Source organism: Myodes glareolus, chromosome 20 (genome assembly GCF_982192425.1).
Source record: "Myodes glareolus chromosome 20, mMyoGla1.1, whole genome shotgun sequence".
Classification (NCBI taxonomy): domain Eukaryota; kingdom Metazoa; phylum Chordata; class Mammalia; order Rodentia; family Cricetidae; genus Myodes; species Myodes glareolus.
The window spans coordinates 11091406-11112063 of NC_142045.1; the positions used below are offsets into that span (position 1 = coordinate 11091406).

The following is a 20658-nucleotide window of genomic DNA, read 5'->3' on the forward strand; positions in this document are numbered from 1 at the left end:
AATAATGTTTGTCTTGGATAACTTAGCCTAACGTGTTTTATTTCTCTGTGATTGTCTTATAATGAGGTAAGCAGTCATAAACAATTTCATTTTTTCTTAGCATCTATTAGTTGTACAAGTAATGGGTTTCGCTATGACACTTGTCATAAATATAATACACTGTGATCACAGTGACCTCTGTTACCCTCTCCTGTTCTACTTCTCCTTCCGTTAGTCTCTCCCAGCAGCTCCCATTCTGCTTTCATGCCTTCTCCTTCTGTTTTCCGCTAGACTCTACATAGTTGTATTTCTGCATACTTCACTTACCGTGATATCTAATAGCCACCCAGTTTTCTACAAATGACATCATTTCATTCTTTTGTATGGCCCGCAACATATGAGTCCATAGTTTGTTCGTGTGTTGATAGGTGTCTGTATTGGTCCATCCCTCTGCTGTTGTTAAGAGTGCAGTGGAAACCATGCTAGCACAGGTGGAATAGGTGGGTCGTAGGCTGGTGCTTGTTTAGTTTTCAGAGACCTTCCATGCTGACCTCACAGAGGCTGTGCCGGGATGGTCCACCTGGGCATGCAGGGTTTTCCAAGCCCATCACTAGCACTTTTTTTCTTGATGGTGGTTTTCTGACTAGGGTGAGATGGAATCTTGGTGTTAGTTTTGATATGCATTTCCTTAATGGCTAGGGATTTTGAAGGGTTCCATGTATTTACTGGCCCTTTGTGTTTCTTCTTTGAAGAACTATCTCTTCAATTTATTTGTCTTTTAATGGAATTTTCATGGTGTTCAATATTCTTTATATATTCTGAATATTAATCTGTATAGATGGCTAGTTGGCAAAAGTGGTCTTCCATTCTGTAGGAACGTTTGGAATTATTGTCAGGTCATCTGTCATTGGCATGACATAACAGCTTATGGGGTGACAAAGGAGACTTTGGACACTTAAGCTTTAATGGGTACAGGAGTTGCCTCATTCACATACATTATACAAATGTTGCCATGCGACCCATAATCTACCGAAGTTTAGGCAAAATATCTTGACGTTCAGTTATTTGTCTGAAGTGATTGTTTTTTCTTTTTCCTATTTCTGTGGTGCTAGGGAACAAACCAAGGCACATGCCAGACATGAAGGTGGATTGCTGATCACTAATCTATGACTTAGGAGGCAGAGGATACAGTTTACTGCCTGACTAATCAGGAAATCTGGCATCTTCCCATGAGTAGTGCCCTGCTCTCTGGTTCTCTGTGTGAGCACACAGCAGAATGACTCTCCAGACAACTGTCTTGGCTTCTGAATGTGTGTAGAAGCAGGTAGTCAGAATGACAGTAGAGCAGACCTTAAAGCTGGCTCGTGAGGTTAGATTTGGAAACTCCCACTTCACGGGTTCAGGTGAGGCACCATGTCCCACCTGCATTCTCCTCCTGATCAGGGAGCATTTCATGTGCCAAGTGTGGGGGGAAACGGGAATCTTTACCTGACTTGCTTTCCCTTTCAAACTTGTGTTCATCTTATGACAAACAATTTGAATCACACATTTTTTCTGTTACCTATGTTCTGAATCTACATGTATTCCCGAACCTTCCACTGTGTGAGTCTGTCTCCTCTTCTGTGTTGAACTTTGCATATGGAAGACTGTCTTTCTTCTTTTTATCTAGAAATACCCCATTAGCTATATTTAACGTGAGGTAGGCGTTCCTGAATATAAAGCTGTCTCCCATTTTCTCAAAGAGAATGTCTCTCAAAATATCTTCTAGGTTCATCTGAATTTATGAGCCTTATAATGTGGATGAAATGTCATCTGTCATCCTAAGATATTAAGTTTAATGTATCTAAAGTCATATTATTAAAAAAACACTAATTTAAAGATAATACGGTGTTTTCTTCCTTTTTCATGAAATAGTTTCATTCTAAACACTTCCAGCATCTTGTCCTTAAAGGACAACACCTGTAGGAGGTGGCCATTCATGCCTGTAATCCCAGCATATAGGAGGACTGTAAGTTTGCACCTGTCTGGGCTGCATTAGTTTAAGGCCAGCTGGGGATACTTAGTGGAAGCCCTTAAAGGCAGCAAACATGGCTGCTAAGGTGTAGCATTTTATCTGCAGCCCCTGAGAGCTAAGGGAAGTCTTTGCAGTGTTTGGGGGGCACCTGTCCTGGAAATAGTTTCATATCAAAACTACCCATTCGTAGGCCAGGGCTCAGGGCATAAAGGTTCTTTCCACCAAACCTAATAACCTGAGTTCCAATCCCTGGGACCCACATTGTAGGAAAAGGGAACAACGACCTTTTCGTCCAGCGACCTCCGTCCGTGGGCTACTCTCACACGCCAAGTAATGGGAGATGGCTGGGAGGGTAAAGCAAGTCTCACATGATGGAGGAGGTGAGCCGATGCCTGCAAGTTGTCCTCTGGTCTCCACATGTGTGCCATGGTGTACACACACACACACACACACACACACACACACACACACTAAATAAAGAAAATGTAAAAAGCCAAGTGTGATTTTTATAGAGGCACAAACACACATATACATGAGTAAATAGTCTATTTGTTTTTTTGGTTTTTTTGTTTGTTTGTTTTTGTTTTTGACTGAGGGTCTCACTACGTGGACCAGGCTAGTTTCAAACTTCAAGAGAGCCACCTGCCACTACCCACTAAAAGGATGTACCACCATCCTCAGCTTAATAGCTTAATAAAGTGTTTTAAGAGAAAAGACCTACCTACCCATTTATGTAGTGAACCTATTTATGTGCACAGTGTATGTCAGTTCTTCTCCATTTAATCAGAGAACTACTTTAAGAATGATTTTTTTTAAAAAAAAAATTGTATTAAAACAGCATCAAGGGGGTTATTGATGAAACTCGGTTTGTAGAATGCCCGCCCAGTGTGTATGAATTCCTGGGTTCAATCCCCACTACTCTGTTAAACCAGGAGTATGTAAGCCAGTAATCCTAGAACCCAGGAAGTGGAGGCAAGAGATCAGACGTTCTAGGTCGTCCTCATCTATGTAGAGAGTTTCAAGCCAACCTGAGATATATGAGACCCTGGTTTTTTACTAAAAAAGAAATAAATAAAGAGAACAGCCTCAAACCACTAATAGAAGGTACATTAAATTCTGTTGGCTCCTTTTTAATGGGCCTGCCAAGTCTATGACCACTAAAACCAGCCCTTCCTTAAAGTAATTTCAGACCATCAGGACTTGGCAGAAATGTCTTTCTCGTTCAAAGGCCGCCTCAGAATATTGAATCGGTAAAGCATTTTAACGTGACTTTCTTCGCTGCCCTGTCAGGAGTGATTCTGTTGCCTCCGTCTTTTGTACCATGTCGCTGTTGACTCCGCTCTCCCTCAGAAACCTCTCCTGGGCTTCTGAAGTGCACCACAGAAACCAGGCTGCCTCCTGCCTTCTCCTCTCTTTATTTGATCAAATATTAATGACGCGACACTCTTTAGAGCTCTTTTATTGACTTCCCTTGGTTAGTTCCTGTTAACCCTTGACCCTTTACTTTGCCCCACCCCCACCAATTCCTTCTTCCTCAGAGATGACATTTCCGAAATACCAAAATGCCTTGTTCTTAATCCAGACTCGAGGGCCATCTGGAATTGAAATGGATGTGCTGCCTTCTTTCTTGATTCAAATGTTGTCCAGCCCCCACCCTCCCCACACACACACTGATACTTAACAAATTGAACAAATATAATGCCCGGGGTTCAGAATCTAAGCAACATCAAAAGCAGTCTGTTTCAAGTACTTCTGACAGATAGTCAGCCAGAAACTAAGCCATAATGCCCCCTGCCTTGCTTCGTATGCCAGAAGGGCACACAGAACATTTAGATCGTAAATAGGTTGAAACTGGCAAAACTGAATGCTGATACAAAGAAAGCTTTTAATATTTAATATTAAATATTCAGTATTTTTTACTCTTCGTCTTCTTCTTTGTTTGTTTGATGCTGGAGGAGAAGCGAGGGCCTCTGCGTGCTGGGCCAGCTGCCCTGCCACTGAGCCATGCCCTCAGTCCCTTTCAGTCTCTAAAATGGGTACCTGAATGATTTCCTTCTTTTCTGTAGGCATCAACTCTCCACAAGCTTTAAAGAAAATCCTGTCCTTGTCTGAGGAAGGGAGTTTGGAGCGTCATCGGAAGCAGGCAGAGGACACCATATCAAATGCGTCTTCACAGTTGTCGTCACCCCCCACCTCGCCTCAGAGCTCCCCTAGGAAAGGTAGGTCTGGGTGACTCCTGCCCCTGCTTGTCCAGCCAATTCCAGAGACACACACCAGAGAGGTTGGGGTTTGGTGTGTAAATAATCTGATGGGATGTGACGATGGATTTTCCTCATCCATTTGCTGGCATTTTAAAATTTATGGCTCCTCTTCCCCTGCTGGCAAAGACAGGTGCTAATATGACAAGCAGGGGCCAAACGAGACTGCCACACCTCACAAAAGCTCAGATTACCCGTTTCCTGCTCTAGCCAAACCCATCACTCGGGAGGCAGAGACAGGTGGATCTCTGTGAGTTTGAGGCCAGCCTGGTCTACAGAGCAAGTTCCAAGAAGGATCCACTTCTACAAAGAAACCCTGTCTTAAAAAAACAATATACATACATACATACATACATACATACATACATACATACATACATATAATTAAATACATATATATAAAGGGTGTTTATTGCCACTGCCTGGTCTGTCAGGCTGACCAATGGGGCTGTTTTACTCTCTGATCTTCAGGCAAACTTTATATATTAAAATACAATTGAAATGCCACTACAGTTTTAGATATTAAATTAAGGTCTTTGATCTACTTTGGGTAGTCGATCATTCCAGTGCCTTAAAGTTTTCATTGTAGAAGTCTTTCATCTCTTCTGTTACGTCTGTTTGTGGCTTGTTTCATTGTCTCGTGATGCTGTTATAAGTGAAATATTGTTCTTAATTTTGTTGCGAGCGAGTTCACGATTAGCGTATAAAAGTGCTGATTTTTCTATGTTGATTGTTGTGTCCTGCTACTGTATGGAAGATATTTATCAAATCTGGAAATTTTCTGGTATGATCTGTAGGGTCTTTCAAGCCATCTACAAATATAGTTTGCTCTCTTTCCAATTACTTTTCTTGTGGAAGATACCGGTACTCTTTACTGTGTGTCTTCTCTTAGGCTCAGAGACAGCAGCTCTGGGTACTGGATGTGGGGAAGGCAGTTTATAGGGAGAGGGGATTGATGACTTTTAGAGTTAAGAGCATCGGTATTTGAACAGCAGAGGAGAAGAAAGTAAAGGATGAGGGAAAGGGTGTAGGCCGGGGGTCAGAAAAGCAGGAGAGACTCTCCAGGGCTGGAGAGCTGGCTTGGCAGGGAAGAGCGCTGACTGCTTGCCTTAGTTAGGATTTCTCTTGCAACGACAAAGCATCAGGACCAAATAAAGCAAGTTGGGGAGGAAAGGGTTTATTCATCTTACACATCCATACTGCTGTTCATCACCAAAGGAAGTCAGAACCGGAACTCAAGCAGGACAGGGACCTGGAGGAAGGAGCTAATGCAGAGAGGCCCTGGAGGGATGCTCTTGGCTGGCTTGCTTCCCCTGGCTTGCTCACCCTGCTTTCTTACAGCACCCAGGACCACCAGCCCAGGGATGGCACCACCTACCGTGGGCTGGGCCCTCCCCCATTTATCCGTAGTTGAGAACATGTCTTACAGCCAGATCTCATGGAGGCATTTTCTCTAGTAAGGCTTCTTCCTCTCTGTTGACTCTAGCTTGTGTCAGGTTGACAACCAGCCAGTAGTACACTGCACTCCCAGAGGACCCAGGTCCAGTTCCCAAGACCCACGTGGCAGCCCGCAGCCATCTGTAACTCCATTTCCAGGGACTCTGATACCCTCTTCTGGCCTCTTCTCAGGCACCAGACACCTACATGGTATAGACAGCGTCACATTCATACCCATAAAATAAAATACATATTTCAAAATAAACAATTTTCCCCAATGAGATATAGCCCAACAACTTAATACTTAAGGTACAAACATATGTACTAAAAAAGAGCTTAAATGTATATTTATACATAATAAAAATTTAAGTCAAGTAAAATGAAATTAAATAATAAACTAAAAATTAAAGAATGAAACAATACAAGCACAAATGAGCAGTAAGTGAAATAGAAGGTACTGTGTTCTCCACCAGTGCTCCTTCCTGGCTGGGCTGTGTCCATTCCCTTAGGGTACTGCTGCAGGTTCCAGCACCAGCCTGCTAGGTCCCTGCAGCTAGGTCCTGCCTGCAGTAGCTGGCATGGGGGTGCCGGGAACCCTCTGCCCCTGAGCCTCTTATCACACTCCTGCTGTCCCCACGGTCTGCTGCTGGTATCCTTCACCACACCTTGGTTCTTGTTCTGCTAAGGCCTGATCCAGTGCTTGACCAGCCAGTGGCAGAGGTGGGCACATGCGGAAAGTTGTGTTCTCTTAGCTCCAGGCCCCTTGCTGGACGTCTTCGCTGATCCTTTGTTCAAGCTCACTGTGTTCCATTCTCTTTTCCTGGGACGCCGAGTTCAGCCGCTCCCTGATACTTCTTTTCAATATTAGACTTAGAAATAGATAGCATTTACTTTTATAACTTTTTAAAACTTTGGGGTGGGGGGGGGTTTGTAGTTTTTGATAAAATCTTGTTATGAGCACTGTCTGGCTCAGTAGCTGCCGACATGTAGACCAGTCTGGTCTCAGATTTGCAGCGATTGTCCTGTCTTCTGCCTCCTGAGTTCTGGATTAATGCAAACATTTAAAACAAAATTTTTCTAACTCATTGTAAGTGTAGTGAGAATTATTTTTATATTAAAATTTGTCCTAATTAAATTGAAAATTATGCAACAGTAATATAGAAGCAGCCAGCCTGGTCTACAGAGCAAGCTCCAGGACAGCCAGGGCTACACAGAGAAACCCTGCCTTGAAAAGCAAACAACAGAAGAAAGTAAGACACCCACTGACAGTTTGAGGATTGAGTTCGTACTTCTAGGAGAAGTGGGGTTTGGTTGTGGGAGTTTTGGAGGGCCACTTTTGTTTTTGTCTTGTTTTATGCTGCTAAGATTGGAACTGGTGCCTCAGGCATACGCGACAAAAATGTTTTTCTCTTTGAGCTGTGTTCTCTGGCTTTATTACTAACTAGTATAGCTTGTAGCTAAGGAAGCAAGAACAGTCAGGGCGTGCCACAGTTTCTTCATCTTTACCTAGGGTGAATAACAATAGGTAGTTTTCCCTGACCACTGAATAGGCAATGTTTACTTTATTAGAGTGAAATTTTAATCTCTTAGTCACCTGGTATTTAGAAGTTTTTGAGTAAACTCCTACCTCATTGTCAACATTTAATTTTTGCATGTTTTGTGGACCAGTTTTAGAAGCCTAAAATGTTTAATTACTGAATTTGCATTTCTCATTCAGGTTATATGTTGGCTCCCAGTGGTACCGTGGATAATTTTTCAGATTCTGGGCACAGTGAAATTTCTTCACGATCCAGTATTGTCAGCAATTCTTCTTTTGACTCGGTGCCAGTCTCTCTGCATGATGAACGGCGCCAGAGGCATTCAGTCAGCATCGTGGAGACCAACCTAGGTGTGGGCAGGATGGAGCGGCGGACCCTGATTGAGCCTGATCAATACAGCTTAGGGTAAGCGTCTGATCCTTGCGTTCTTTTGTTTCTCTTTCCATGGGTCTGTCATTGCGTGTCATGCTCTTTTTGTTAGGCAGACTGCTTTTGTAGTTGGCTTTCCCCGCTGGTAGCCCACTGGGGCTCTGTGCTGGAGGAAGACTGTACCAGTAGGACACACCCCAGTCTCTGTCTTTGCTGCCTTCCCTAGGGAACCACAGTGTATTCAACTGTCCAGAGTCTTGTAAGGAAAGTGCTCCTTTTTTTGTAGCAAGTTGTTGGTCTCTTTCCTGAAGCATTAAAAACTCAGAGTAAGAAACTGGGGCTCAACCTGAAGACCCAAAAAGCAAAGCAACCAGCCACTGGTTCTTAACTCAAAACTCAGTCTGAAAATATCACATGATCCTGCCTCCAAGAGTTTCAGAATGAGACTGAGACTGAGAGCTGTCTCCTCCCATTTTATAATCCTCTCTAAGGCTGGGAATAAAGGCGTGCACCACTGGGATTAAAGGCATGCACTGCCCAGTTTCTGTGGCAACCAGTGTGGCTACTGGGATTAAAGGTGTGTGTCACCACCGCCTGGTCTGTAAGGCTGACCAGTGTGACTGTTTTATTCTCAGATCTTCAGGCGTGCTTTATTTATTAAAATACAATTGAAATGCTACTGCACTTCCCTGTGTTTTCTTTGTGAAAAGATGGATGAGTGATATGATGAACTAGCCACTCTGGTCCCATGCAGGAGTACTCTCCTCCTCTTTCTGGGATGGAAGAAAGCCACTTTTCAAGGGAAAAGATACTTTATAGGCAGAGTGGCTTATGCCTGTTCCCCTAGCACTCAGACTGAGGTAGAAGGTTAATGAGTTCAAGGCCCACCTAGGCTACAAACCAAGAGCCTGTTTCAAAGCAGCAAAAACAGTTCATCAATAAAGGGTTATTTAACCATCTCACATCTTCCCTTTCTTTGTTTCGATGGGCAGGTCGTATGCCCCCGTGTCTGAAAGCCGAGGCCTGTATGCCGCAGCCACTGTCATCTCTTCTCCGAGCACAGAGGAGCTTTCCCATGACCAAGGGGACCGTGCTTCCCTCGGTGCTGCTGACAGCGGTCGTGGGAGCTGGACCTCATGTTCAAGTGGTTCCCATGACAACATCCAGACGATCCAGCACCAGAGGAGCTGGGAAACCTTGCCGTTTGGGCACACTCACTTTGACTATTCAGGGGATGCTGCAGGCATATGGGCCTCCGGGAGCCATATGGACCAAATCATGTTTTCCGATCATAGCACAAAATACAGTAGACAAAATCAAAATAGAGAGAGCCTTGAACAAGCTCAATCCCGGGCAAGCTGGGCGTCTTCCACGGGCTACTGGGGAGAAGACTCGGAAGGTGATACGGGCACCATCAAGAGAAGGGGTGGCAAGGATGTCTCCATCGAGGCCGAAAGCAGCAGCATGGTGCCTGTGACCACAGAGGAAGCCAAACCTGTCCCCATGCCTGCCCACATAGCTGTGACGCCGACTACGCCAAAGGGGCTCATCGGTACGTATGGGAAGGGGATGCTGGGGCGCATCTGGACTCAGTTTGTCCATCACCACACCCGGTTCCACATCAGCAGTATGGCCAGTGAGTGAACTGACCAGGACTTAAGAGCCAAGTTTGTGGTCGGAGACGCGCACGTCGGCAGTCAGGAGCGCTTAGCCCGCGGGATCGATGGGCTGTGATCCTACCAGGACATTATGAGAATAGGTGCCTGCTCTTCACAGAGTAGCCATTCCCCCTCACTGAAACACAGAAAAACGGTTCATCATTCTCTGGTCCCCTTGAACTGTATCGATATCCTTTGTATATTGATTTTTTTATTGGTCTTTGTTATGCAGACACATTGTTTTTCTACTGAACATTCTTTGTACCTGGTAGGACAGGGGTAAAGAACTCAGAGGTGGGTAAAGCGCAGGAGGGAGCCAGGCAGAGCTAGGAGTCCGTCTTGACACCACAGATACTCGGCTGTGCCTGCTCCTCTCTACAACGAGCTTCATAATTTTATCTTCTTAAAAAAATGATTTATTTTCATTTAACACGCGTTCATGTGCCCACATCTATGTCTTTGTGAGACTGTCAGATCCCCTGAAGCTAGAGTGCAGACAGTTGTGAGCTGCCATGTGGGTGCTGGAAATTGAACCCAGATCCTCTGGAAGAGCAGTCAGTGGTCTTCACCACTGAGCCACCTCTCCAGCCCCAGTCATTCTGTCTTAATACGGTTAAGTGTGAGGGTGGAAGAGGTCTTGGCAAAGGACAGTGCCAGCGCATCAGGAGCCCCCTAAAAGATGCTGGTGCCCTGTCTGTGTCACGGGCTTACTTCTCTGTAACTTGAATGACGAATGTTCATCTGAGAGAAGGCAGGGTAGATTGTGAGGTGCAGAGAGAAACTTCCTATAGTATAGACTTTGTGAGCATCACTTCTATTGATGAGGGAACAGTTGTGTGACCACATGAAAAGATGCAGGGATGTCAAACTTAGTACCCCATAGCGGTGGGTGGGGAGGCGACAGCTCTGAGTTCTTAGGTTGGTTACTCTGAGCCACTTTCTGTTAACAAACTAATTCTCAGAACTTTTTTTGCTGAAGAGGAAAGGGATTTCTAGTTCCTAAAAAAGTCAAGAAAAATAAACTTGAGTCTTATTCAGTTTTACAAATCTCACGTTGCAGGTCACAGAGATGAATGGTTTTTCCTTCAGGAAATCGTGGACTTTAAGAAAAGCAACTGCCTTTTTGGTTTGCAGGACTTTTAAAGTTGGCATCCTGTGCCATTTTGTTAATCTTATTTTAATTTATTGTTTTCCAAAGGGAAACCTAGAGAATTGGAGGGATGTGAACCTGATTCTCCATTTGATAATATTGGGAAATGCCTAAGAAACCTACACTGTTACCCCCTCTGGGTACAGAAAGGAAAGAGAGGATTTTAACCCCTCACTGATGTGTCCCAGGCATGTCCCTGCTGATGTGACCCAGGCATGTCCCTGGTTCCCCTTGTACCTTGTTTTGTGAGGTTAGTTTTTAGTAGAACTCCCCTGTTTAGACTTTGCTTAGCGGTTATACCACTAGGCAGAAGTCACCTGGTGAGTATTTGCTGAGGACAGCCTGACGCCCTGGCTTGTCCGAAGGGTGCTTGTACCTGCACCTTATGTGAAGTAAAAGGTCTTGGACCTGACACCCTGCCTTCTCTCTGCAGCTCGGAAGGAGGGCAGGTACCGGGAACCACCTCCCACACCTCCAGGCTACGTGGGTATCCCCATCGCCGATTTCCCTGAAGGGCCTTGCCACCCGGCCCGGAAGCCCCCCGACTACAACGTGGCCCTGCAGCGGTCCCGGATGGTGGCGCGGCCCACAGAGGCCCCGGCTCCAGTGCAAACGCCTCCTGCAGCCAGCAGGCCGGGAAGCAAGCCTCAGTGGCACAAGCCCAGCGATGCAGACCCGCGCCTTGCACCCTTCCAACCGCAGGGCTTCACTGGCGCTGAGGAGGACGGTAAGCTCCCCACGCCCACCCCAGCTCTTAGGGTGACCTACTGCCAGTTCCAGGTCCCACTTACTTGGGAGGGTCAGAGCAGTGGTCCCAGGCTCTTTAACTGCTTGCTGTGAAGGGTTTTAACCCCCCTCTTTGGCAGGAGAAAGAACCTTTCTTTAAACGGTTTAAGAAGTGCCAGCAATTAAAGAGGGGTCGCTTGTAAGGAAGCGTGCACATGACTGGAATTTTAGTCTTTTTCTGTGCTAGGGTTAGAGACCAGGACCTATAGGGTGCTAGACAAGTTCTTCCTGAGACACAGCTTAGCCTGAATTCCCAAGACAGTACTTAGTAAAACTGAAGTTCTTTCGTGGCTCTATTTTAAGAATAAGAGTGAAAACCTCTGGTTGTTACTCATTTTAGAAATTTGGAGAAGCATCTTGACCTGTTGAAACGCAGCTGGGTAACGTTTTCAGTGGAAGCTTTGCAGTTGGACACTTAATGGGTAGGAAGTGGCTTGGAAATGAAGGACTAGGAAAAGCGATGCCCTCCTTAGGCTCTCTGCCTCTCTCTGGATGTTCCTACTGCAAGGAGGAGGAGATCCCGTCCTTCGCTTTTTAAGTATTCAGAGTAGTATGTTTTATTACACAACCATTATAACAAAGCCTAAAGCATAATCATGAGAATTATAATTTTTTAATTATAGATTAATGAATATTAACATTTTTGTCTATCCTCAAGTTTTCTAAAGATTTTTTTTAAAATGTTTGATATATATACATGTATATATATTACATATATATGTATGTATATGTATGTACACACACACATATATAGTATGTTTGTGCTTGTTGCCTGTGGAGGCCAGAAGAGGATATTTGATCCCTTGGAACTGTTAAAGAAGGTTGTGACCTGCCATGTGTGTTCTGGGAAGCAAACCTCAGTCCTTGGGAAGAGGACTCCTAGACTTCTTAATGTGTAACTGTGCTGTTAAAAACAAGGAGCTCAGACCTGGAGAGATAGTTCAGTAGCTAAGAACTCTTGTTGCTCTACCAGAAGACCAGAGTTCTGTTCCTAACACACTGTGGGTGGCTTCCAGTAGCCCGGAACTCCAGCTGCCGAGAGACCAACACATTTTGCTGGCCTCTGTGGGCAACTGCACTCATATATTCTCTCTCTCTCTCTCTCTCTCTCTCTCTCTCTCTCTCTCTCTCTCTCTCTCATAAAAATTAAAATTAGAGGAAAGCCTGGAGAGATGTCTGTGTGTTTAAATGTATATACTGCTCTTGCGCTGAAGTTCAGTTTCTAGTGGCCAGGTAGGGTGACTCACAGCTGCCTGAAACTCTTCTACCAGGGGATCTGATCATCTCTTCTAACTTCCACAGACAGAAACGGGCATACATATGGTTAAAAGTCCGTCTTAGAAAAATACCTGTTATTTTAGAACTTCAGTTATTAATAACTGCCCAACCAGTAAGCATACAATGTATTTAATTTTATTGATTTATTGTTATCTCAGTTTGATTTCTTTTGCTGTTATAAAGACATTCTGACCAAAAGCCATTTGGGGAGGAAAGAGTTTATTACTTTCCAGCCTATTATTCTGGGAAGCTGGACCTGAAACTGAGGCAGAGACCTCAGGGAAACACCGCTCACTCCCAGGCTCACATTCAGCCATGTATACAGTCAAGGCCCACTTACATAGGCATGGCGTTGCCCACGGTGGGCTCAGCCCTCCTACATCAACTAGCAACCTAGAAAATGCCTTACAGGCCACTCTGATGGAGGCAGTTCCTCCAACTTCTCTCTTTACAGATTTGTCAAGGTGACAACCTAGACTGGCCATCACAATTGTAACTGTTTTTTAAGACAGTGGGCCAGACTGGCTGCAGATGCTTGCTCCCGGCTCAGCTTCCTGGGTACTGGAATTATAGACCTGGATGACCACACACTAGGGTGGATAAGCCTGATGTGAGGGGGCACAGCTTTAATCCCAGCACTTGCGGAGCAGAGGCAGGTGGATCTCTGTATGTTCAATGCCACCCCTCCCTACATAGGAAGTTCCAGAACAGCCAGGCTACGTAGAGAAACCCTGTCTCAAACCCCCAATATATCCAGATATAGTATGTATATGTGTTTAAAGATTTGCATGATGCACCCGTTTTTAAACTTTTAAAAATTATGACTAACTGCTTGCCAAAAAATGCAAGGGTTTTAAGTGAGCTACATTAAATGTGTCTTTTTTTTTTAACCTAAGTGAACATGATAGACCAGAAAATTGTCTACTTATTGACTCTTTCATTTATTTCATTTTCTCCGCTGCTGTATGTGCAGAAGATGAACAAGTATCTGCGGTTTGAGGCACCGAGCAAGCCACCGAAGGGAGAGCACAAAGAGACGTCGGAAGCAATGGAGCCTTGGCACGCACATCCTGAGGATGGTGGACCAGTTTGCCTCCTTCCCTGCCTTAAAGCAGCATGGGGCTTCTTCTCCCCTTCTTCCTTTCCCCTTTGCATGTGAAATACTGTGAAGAAATTGCCGTGGCACTTTGCAGACCTTATTGCTTGAGATGCACAGCCCAGCGGTCTCCGAGCTGCTGCCTGCCACATCACACAGTACCATTCCAGACTCCAAGGTCATCCAAAGGTGATCCCCTCTGGCTGCGTTTCTCTGCTCCCAGAAGGAGATCATCCAAAGGTGATCCCCTCTGGCTGCGCTTCTCCGCGCCCGGAAGGAGTTTGCAATCCAACCCTAGCCCTCGGTCTCATTTGGAAGATGAGAGAAACTAGCCTTTGAACTACGTGGGGTCTTGAACCCACCAAGGAAGACAAAGACGGACATGAAATCCTTTGAGTACAGTGCTTGCCCACTTGTTTACAATAGCCTTTTAAACATAAGTTTAAAGATTGTGTTCAGAGAGTAAATATATCCATTTAATGATCACAGTATTATTTTGAACCTTAAGTAGGATTGCCAGCCTGGGGTTTCTGAAAAACCAAATATGCCGGACAGGGTATGGCCACACCAAGGGAAGACCTGGCAGTGATGCTGTCTTCCCATGTCCTTCTGGCCTTGCCCGTGAAGTGCCCTATCCCAGAAGCATCAAATGTTAGCCAATAACTTAAATACGAGGACTCCTCACCCGCTCCTTCCCCAGCGGGTGAGGCTCTAATGTAAAACTCTTTGCACATGGCCAGGGGAGGGAACAAGGACTTGTGTGTCCTGTCTGAGCCTTATGAGGCGGGACAGTGTTATTCGAGAGTGTGTCCTGCTCAGTTACAATGGATGGCAACCCCTGTTTTTTAAGTTATGGGTTTTTTTTTAAAAAAAATTTTTAATTTTTTTTTTGAGTTTTGTTAATTTAGAGTTTCAGAGCTTTTTGTTTCTATTTTTTAAAAGAAAGAAGCATAACTGGATAGCATCGCAGTGAAGCAGCTTGGGGTGTTGGAGTGAATGCCAGCTGTGTGTACTGCTCTTTCAAGACAGCCTCCTCCCCTTGTTGAAATGGCACCAGAGAGTATGTCTTTAAACATGAGTAAAGGTCACACGGTTAGATACACTAGCCTTTACAAGGTGGGTTAGTCACCAAAGGCTGCCCTGTACGTGGCTTTGTGACGCTGCCTCTAGAGAAGTCCTAAGTGTAGCGCCCATCTGCTCACAGCTGCTATGAACCCTAGAAGGACTGAAGATGACCCTGTCGTCCTATTTTTGTGTTGCTTTTGCACAGACTCCGGAAAAGTGAAGGCTGCCAATCCGAGTAGTACTCAGATGTGAGGGGCTGCTGGTCTTGGATTTTTTTCCATTAAATTCAACTGATCATATTGATCAGTCAAATAAACGTAAATAGCTTCCAATTTTAAAGGTCGAATTGCAGTGTTTTTTCACTGTGTCAAACTATGTCAGTGCTTTATTTAATAATTCTATGTCATGGCATTTGTCTACTTATGTATCACATCGTCTCTCACGCATTTGTAATTTTACATGTAACAAGCATTATTGCCAGTTTTACTATATAGGCTATGGACCTCATGTGCATATAGGAAGACAAAAATCTAGCTCTATCACAAATTGCACAAATGTTATCTAAACATTAAGTAATTGTAGAACATAGGACTGCTAATCTCAGTTCGCTCTGTGACGTCAAGTGCAGAATGTACTATTAACTGGTGATTTCCTCATACTTTTGATACTACTTGTACCTGTATGTCTTTTAGAAAGACATTGGTGCGGTCTGTATCCTTTTGTATTTTTAATACAATAATTGTACATATTGGTTATATTTTTGTTGAAGATGGTAGAAATGTACTATGTTTATGCTTCTACATCCAGTTTGTACAAGCTGGAGAATAAATAAATATAACATAAAGCCTTGTCTAAATTTTTAATGCTTTTTATTACTGAAATGAAGCAAAGGTTACACTACAGGATCGGGCCTCAGAAGGCTGAAGAGTTAGCCTCTAGCTTGACAGAAACTGAGTGACAGCCCATTGTAACATGAGGGGCTGCCTTGTTGGGGTATATGTTCCACCCAGTACCCCACAGCCGGCAAGCAACAAAGAAAATCACACACAGGACTCAAGATTATAAACTGATTGGCCCATTAGCTCAGTCTTCTTATTAACTAATTCTTACATCATACGGTAACCCATAATTCTTGTCTGTGTTAGCCATATAGTTTGGTACCTTTTTCAGCTGTCAGCTCACATGTTGCCTCTTAGGTGGTCTGGGCAGGAATGGCAGAGGGAGCTTCCTGCTTCCAAGAATATTCCTGTTCTCATCGCCCCTCCTCTACTTCCTGTCTGGTTGACCCACCTATACTTCCTGCCTGGCCAATCAGCATTTTATTAAAATACACAATTGACAGAATACAGACAATTCTCCCGCACCATTTCCCTCTTTTTTTTTTTTAAACAAAGGAAAATACCCATAGTTCATTTTTTGGGAATGTGGGCATAGTATTCCAGGCTACTTCCTGCTGGTTGGGGGCGCTGATGATCTTTTGGGGAACTAAAGAAAATTACCAAGTCCTGACTGGAGTATCTTGTGAGTCTTGATCATCTCAGGCAGCAGTCTTGAATCTGTTCTGGATGTAGAACTCAGACATCCAGGCCATCTGTTCCTACCAGGGATTTCTCGGGTGGCCTTCCTTTATCGAACCTGATTTTTCTTAACTAAGAATGAATCCACAGCCTCTCATTTTCTGTGGAAACAAAAGCAAAATCTCTTCTCCAAAGTAACAAACCTTTTGACTTCAGTTTTGAAGCCAAGGTATTTTCAAAATACCTATCTTGAGTTAGTTCAGCAGCATTTATAAACAAAAGTCTTTTAGCAGCTGTTGCTCCTTCCTCAGCATTCAAACAATTCAAAGAGACCATGATAGCATACAGTATCAAGATCCTCTGTGTATTTTCCATCTTTATGTGTATTTAACCTATATTTCTTTTATTTTTACTTTTACTTTTTGAGACAGGTTCTTTGTATATCTTTGTCCTGGAATAACTCTGTAGACCAGGCTGTCCTTGAACTCATAGAGATCTGTCTGTCTCTGCCTCCCCAGTGCTGGGATTAAAGGTGTGTGCTACCACACCTTGAACTCACAGAGGTCAATGTACCTCTGCCCCTTGAAGTCACAGAGGTCAATATACCTCTGCCTCCCAGGCATTGGGATTAAAGGTGTGTACCACCATACCCAACTACTCTCTTTCTTTTTTTTTTAACTTTAAGAACTTTAACTTTTAGCCTGCATATATTTTTAACACACTGTAAAACATTTAGAGGTTTTTTTTTGCCTTTGAGTCTCTCTTTACTGTATATCTCTCTTTTTCTGACCACATGAACCTTTAATTTACTAAGCAATATGGAGAGCCGTGGCTTTGACAGCTAGATCCAGCTCATTCCTTAGCTTTCCAGCCTCATGGCAGAGGTACCGCTGGAGCCATTTTTACTGCCACAACTCTATGGCGTTTCAAGGTCCCTGCCAGCAAGCAAGTTGCAGCATTCTGCTCACAGACCACACTCAGTCGGACTGACTGCCTGAAAGAGTTTGCCCTGGCAGGACTGCCCAGAAAGCCGGCATTTTAATATGGCACAGCTTTTTTCCTGCTATGGCTAAAAACTGAAAAGCTTGTGTTCAGCTCTTCATCAACACCGTTTAAGTGTTTCGCAGCAGAACGTCTTAAAAGAGCTGAAGGGTTTTGCAGCTAAAGCTGAGTCAGGAAGGCTCTCTTAGATGAGAGCGCTTGCTTGCCTCTAGCAAACAGAGCAGAACCGAGAAATTGCTGCTACCAAGAAAACATTCTTTACTCTATTCTTTCCCAAGCTTTCTCAGGCTTTCTGTGGATTCAGTTATCCACATCTGGGCACCATATGTAACATGAAGGGCTAGCTTGTTGGGGTTTCTGTCCCGCCCGGTACCCCAACAAGTCGGCAAACCCCAAAGAAAATCACACACAGGACTCCATAAGATTATAAACTGATTGGCCCATTAGCTCAGTCTTCTTATTAACTAATTCTTACATCTTACAGTAACCCATAATTCTTGACTGTGTTAGTCATATGGCTTGGTACCTTTTTCAGCTGTCAGCTCACATGTTGTCTCTTTGGTGGTCTGGGCAGAAATGGCAGACGGAGCTTCCTGCTTCCCAGAATATTCCTGTTCTCATCGCCCCTCCTCTACTTCCTGTCTGGTTGACCCACCTATACTTCCTGCCTGGCCAATCAGCGTTTTATTAAAATACATGATTGACAGAATACAGACAATTCTCCCGCACCAGGCCATTTCTTTCTCGTGGTTCTTTATTGAGTCGAAGAAATGAATACCATTATTGTTAGCACCAACTAGACTACATTCAAATTCTTCCGGGTTTTTTTTGTTTGTTTGTTTTGTTTTGAGGCTCGCTGTAGCATTTGTCTCCTCTGTATCTTGTCCCAATGCAGATCTCTGTAGTAGATAGCATTGTTTATTTCCTGAAATTCAAAATGACATTGATCATCATGATCACCAGGAGAACAATTTGACTGTTTGTTGTGGGCCTCCAGCTAGCACATAAAGCTCTTTGGTCTGTGAGCTTATTTGGTTTTACTGCTGGGGTTGAACCTGGAGCCTTGTTGCCCACTAAGCAAGCTCTGTCTTACTGAGTAAGAACGTTTGGTCCCTAAAAGGAGCATTTATATTTTAACAGATAAAAATCAGCTAAGTACAGCCTGCTTAAATACATTTTGAGATCAAAGATTCTTCCCTCAGGGAGATGTAAGTAAAGGTCTGAGAAGCTAGACTGAATGCACAGAAATGGGAGACCAGGAAATGGAAAGAGAAGATAGCCCTCCCACCCACCGTTTCAAATCTCTCAAAATGGTTAGGGGGTTTGAAGAAAAAAGCAAGATTGCTGTTCTAGCAGTTTCACCAGGTTTAGAGAATATCCTCCTCATCACTTTTTGTATGCTGTAAGAAGGATGATGGCAAGTTACCCGTGGTTGCTCTGCTTCTGTCTTACTGCCCTTCTACACACCCAGTAAGCAACCTTCAGAGCCAAAGAGCTGTCTCTAGGACTTCAAGCAGTAAGTATCTACCAGATACAATTAGTAGAGGAGACAGTTACCCTCTGTGCGTTAATAATAGAACCCTGCTGTTTACTGTTCTAGGTGGCAGTGTGAACCTTGGGGAGTTCACCTAAAAATGAGGCAGACTAAAGAAACTTTATTCAGAGCACCAGACAGTTTATACTTTGAGGGTTAAAAAGAGTCACGTGAGTAAGGCCCAGGGATAAGGACCAGGGATAAGGCAAGTACTCGGCCATTCAGCAAGTTGTAGGGATGCTGTGGAAAGTTTGGATAAGCATCTTACTTTCTCCCTACCGCAAACGCTCGGTCTGTGTTTTCATATATACACGTTATAGCCCTAGATAATATTTTCTTCTATCCATGGAAGCATATATCTTCATCTATACTTACTTTTGTTACTATTATTTTATGTGTATGGGTGTATGTGTATTACATGCATGTACCTTGGAGTCCAGAAAAGGGCATTTGGTCCTCTGGAACAGGAGTGACCACTGTGTAGGTGCTGGGCATCGAACCTGGGTCCTCTGGAAGAGTAGCTAGTGCTCAACCCTCGAGTCACCTCTCCGGTCTTCACCTAAACTTAGTTTTATATCTACTACACTCAAAATACTCATTTAAGTGGTTCAGGCTTTTGAGGGTCTATGCGTTAGCATGTCAGATACGCTTCTCTGTTACTCAAACCATTAGCACACCTTCTTGCTAAAGAAATAGAAACTCTAGAGCCCTTAATTCTGTGATAGTCTCCTTGAAAAATTAACTAATTCAGGGTGTTGGGGGACCAAGCAAGCATGAAGATGTAAGTTTGGGACCTTGGCACCCACTTAGAAGCCATGGGCAGTGACTGGTGCTTGTATTCTCAGTTCTGAAAAGGCAGAGACAGGAGGGTCAAAGGGGCTTACTGACCAGCCAGACCAGCTGAGTCTGTTATCTCCATGTTTGTCAAGAGACTGTCTCAAAACTAAGATGACAAGTGACTGAGGAAGACACCTGAAATCAACTTCTGGCCTCCATACATGTATGAACACTTAGAAACGCATACTCATGCACCATACACTAAATACAGCTGATTCAGGTCGGGGGATGCAGCTCTGTTGAGTTTTTGCTTAATGTCCACCAACTAGGTTCCATCCTAGCATCCCATAAAACTGGATGTGCTCAAAGTCATTGGTGCATACTGAGGTTGAGGCTGGCCTGCACTACATGAAACCCTGTCTCGAACAACAAAAGCCATCCTGATTTGGAGACTCAAGATGGTGCAGCCCCCACGAAGCCGGGTTGTCTGGAGATTGTGAAGATTGGGATCGGCAGCAGAGATGATGCGATTTCCCGGGGTTGGAGGACCCGGGTACTGTTCCCAGACTCAGACCAGGCAGCTTGGGAATCTGATACCATCAGATTCCCAAGATTCCCAAGATGCATCAGGCAGACAGGAAATCTGATGCCATTGTCTGGCATCCATGAGCATCTGTGAAATGTGGCATACACAAAACAAATGGCTTCAAGACCATGTGTAGAGAAATACGTATCAGAGAGAGATGGAAGGCTTTAAACAGATGAGCACTGTCATAGGATTCTACTCCTGTGAAGAGACACCATGACTACAGCAACTCTTAGAAAGGAAAACGTTACAGTTCAGAGGGTTAGTCCATTGCCATCACAGTGGGACATGGCGGTGTGCAGGCGGACATGGCGGTGTGCAGGCGGACATGGCGGTGTGCAGGCAGACATGGTGCTGGACAGGTAGCTGAGAGTTCTACTTCTTTCAGGCAACAGGAAGTGAACAGTTTTCTTGAACATACATGAGACCTCAAAGCCCCACCTCCGCGGTGACACACTTCCTCCAACAAGGCCACACATCCTGATAGTGCCACTCCCTTTCGGGGCCATTTTCTTTCAAACCACCGCAGGCATTACCTAGTTGAGAGAGTGAGTCAAGCACTTAGCAGATATGAAAAGTCATTTGTGAATTATGCCTCTTTAAACCTTCACATT

General features: G+C 44.3%; 1 protein-coding gene across 7 annotated transcripts in view; it reads left to right on the forward strand.

Moving 5' to 3' along the window:
• Rapgef2 (Rap guanine nucleotide exchange factor 2) overlaps positions 1 to 15472 on the forward strand; it is a 218509-nt gene extending 203037 nt beyond the window's left edge. For all 7 annotated transcript variants that reach the window (XM_048424899.3, XM_048424901.3, XM_048424900.3 and 4 more), the window contains 5 exons: positions 4060 to 4212; positions 7406 to 7631; positions 8588 to 9147; positions 10837 to 11130; positions 13441 to 15472. In XM_048424899.3, coding sequence (XP_048280856.1) covers positions 4060 to 4212; positions 7406 to 7631; positions 8588 to 9147; positions 10837 to 11130; positions 13441 to 13466 — 1259 coding nt within the window. In that variant the 3' untranslated portion in view covers positions 13467 to 15472. The remainder of the gene's footprint in view (positions 1 to 4059; positions 4213 to 7405; positions 7632 to 8587; positions 9148 to 10836; positions 11131 to 13440) is intronic.
• The last annotated feature ends 5186 nt before the right edge of the window (positions 15473 to 20658 follow it).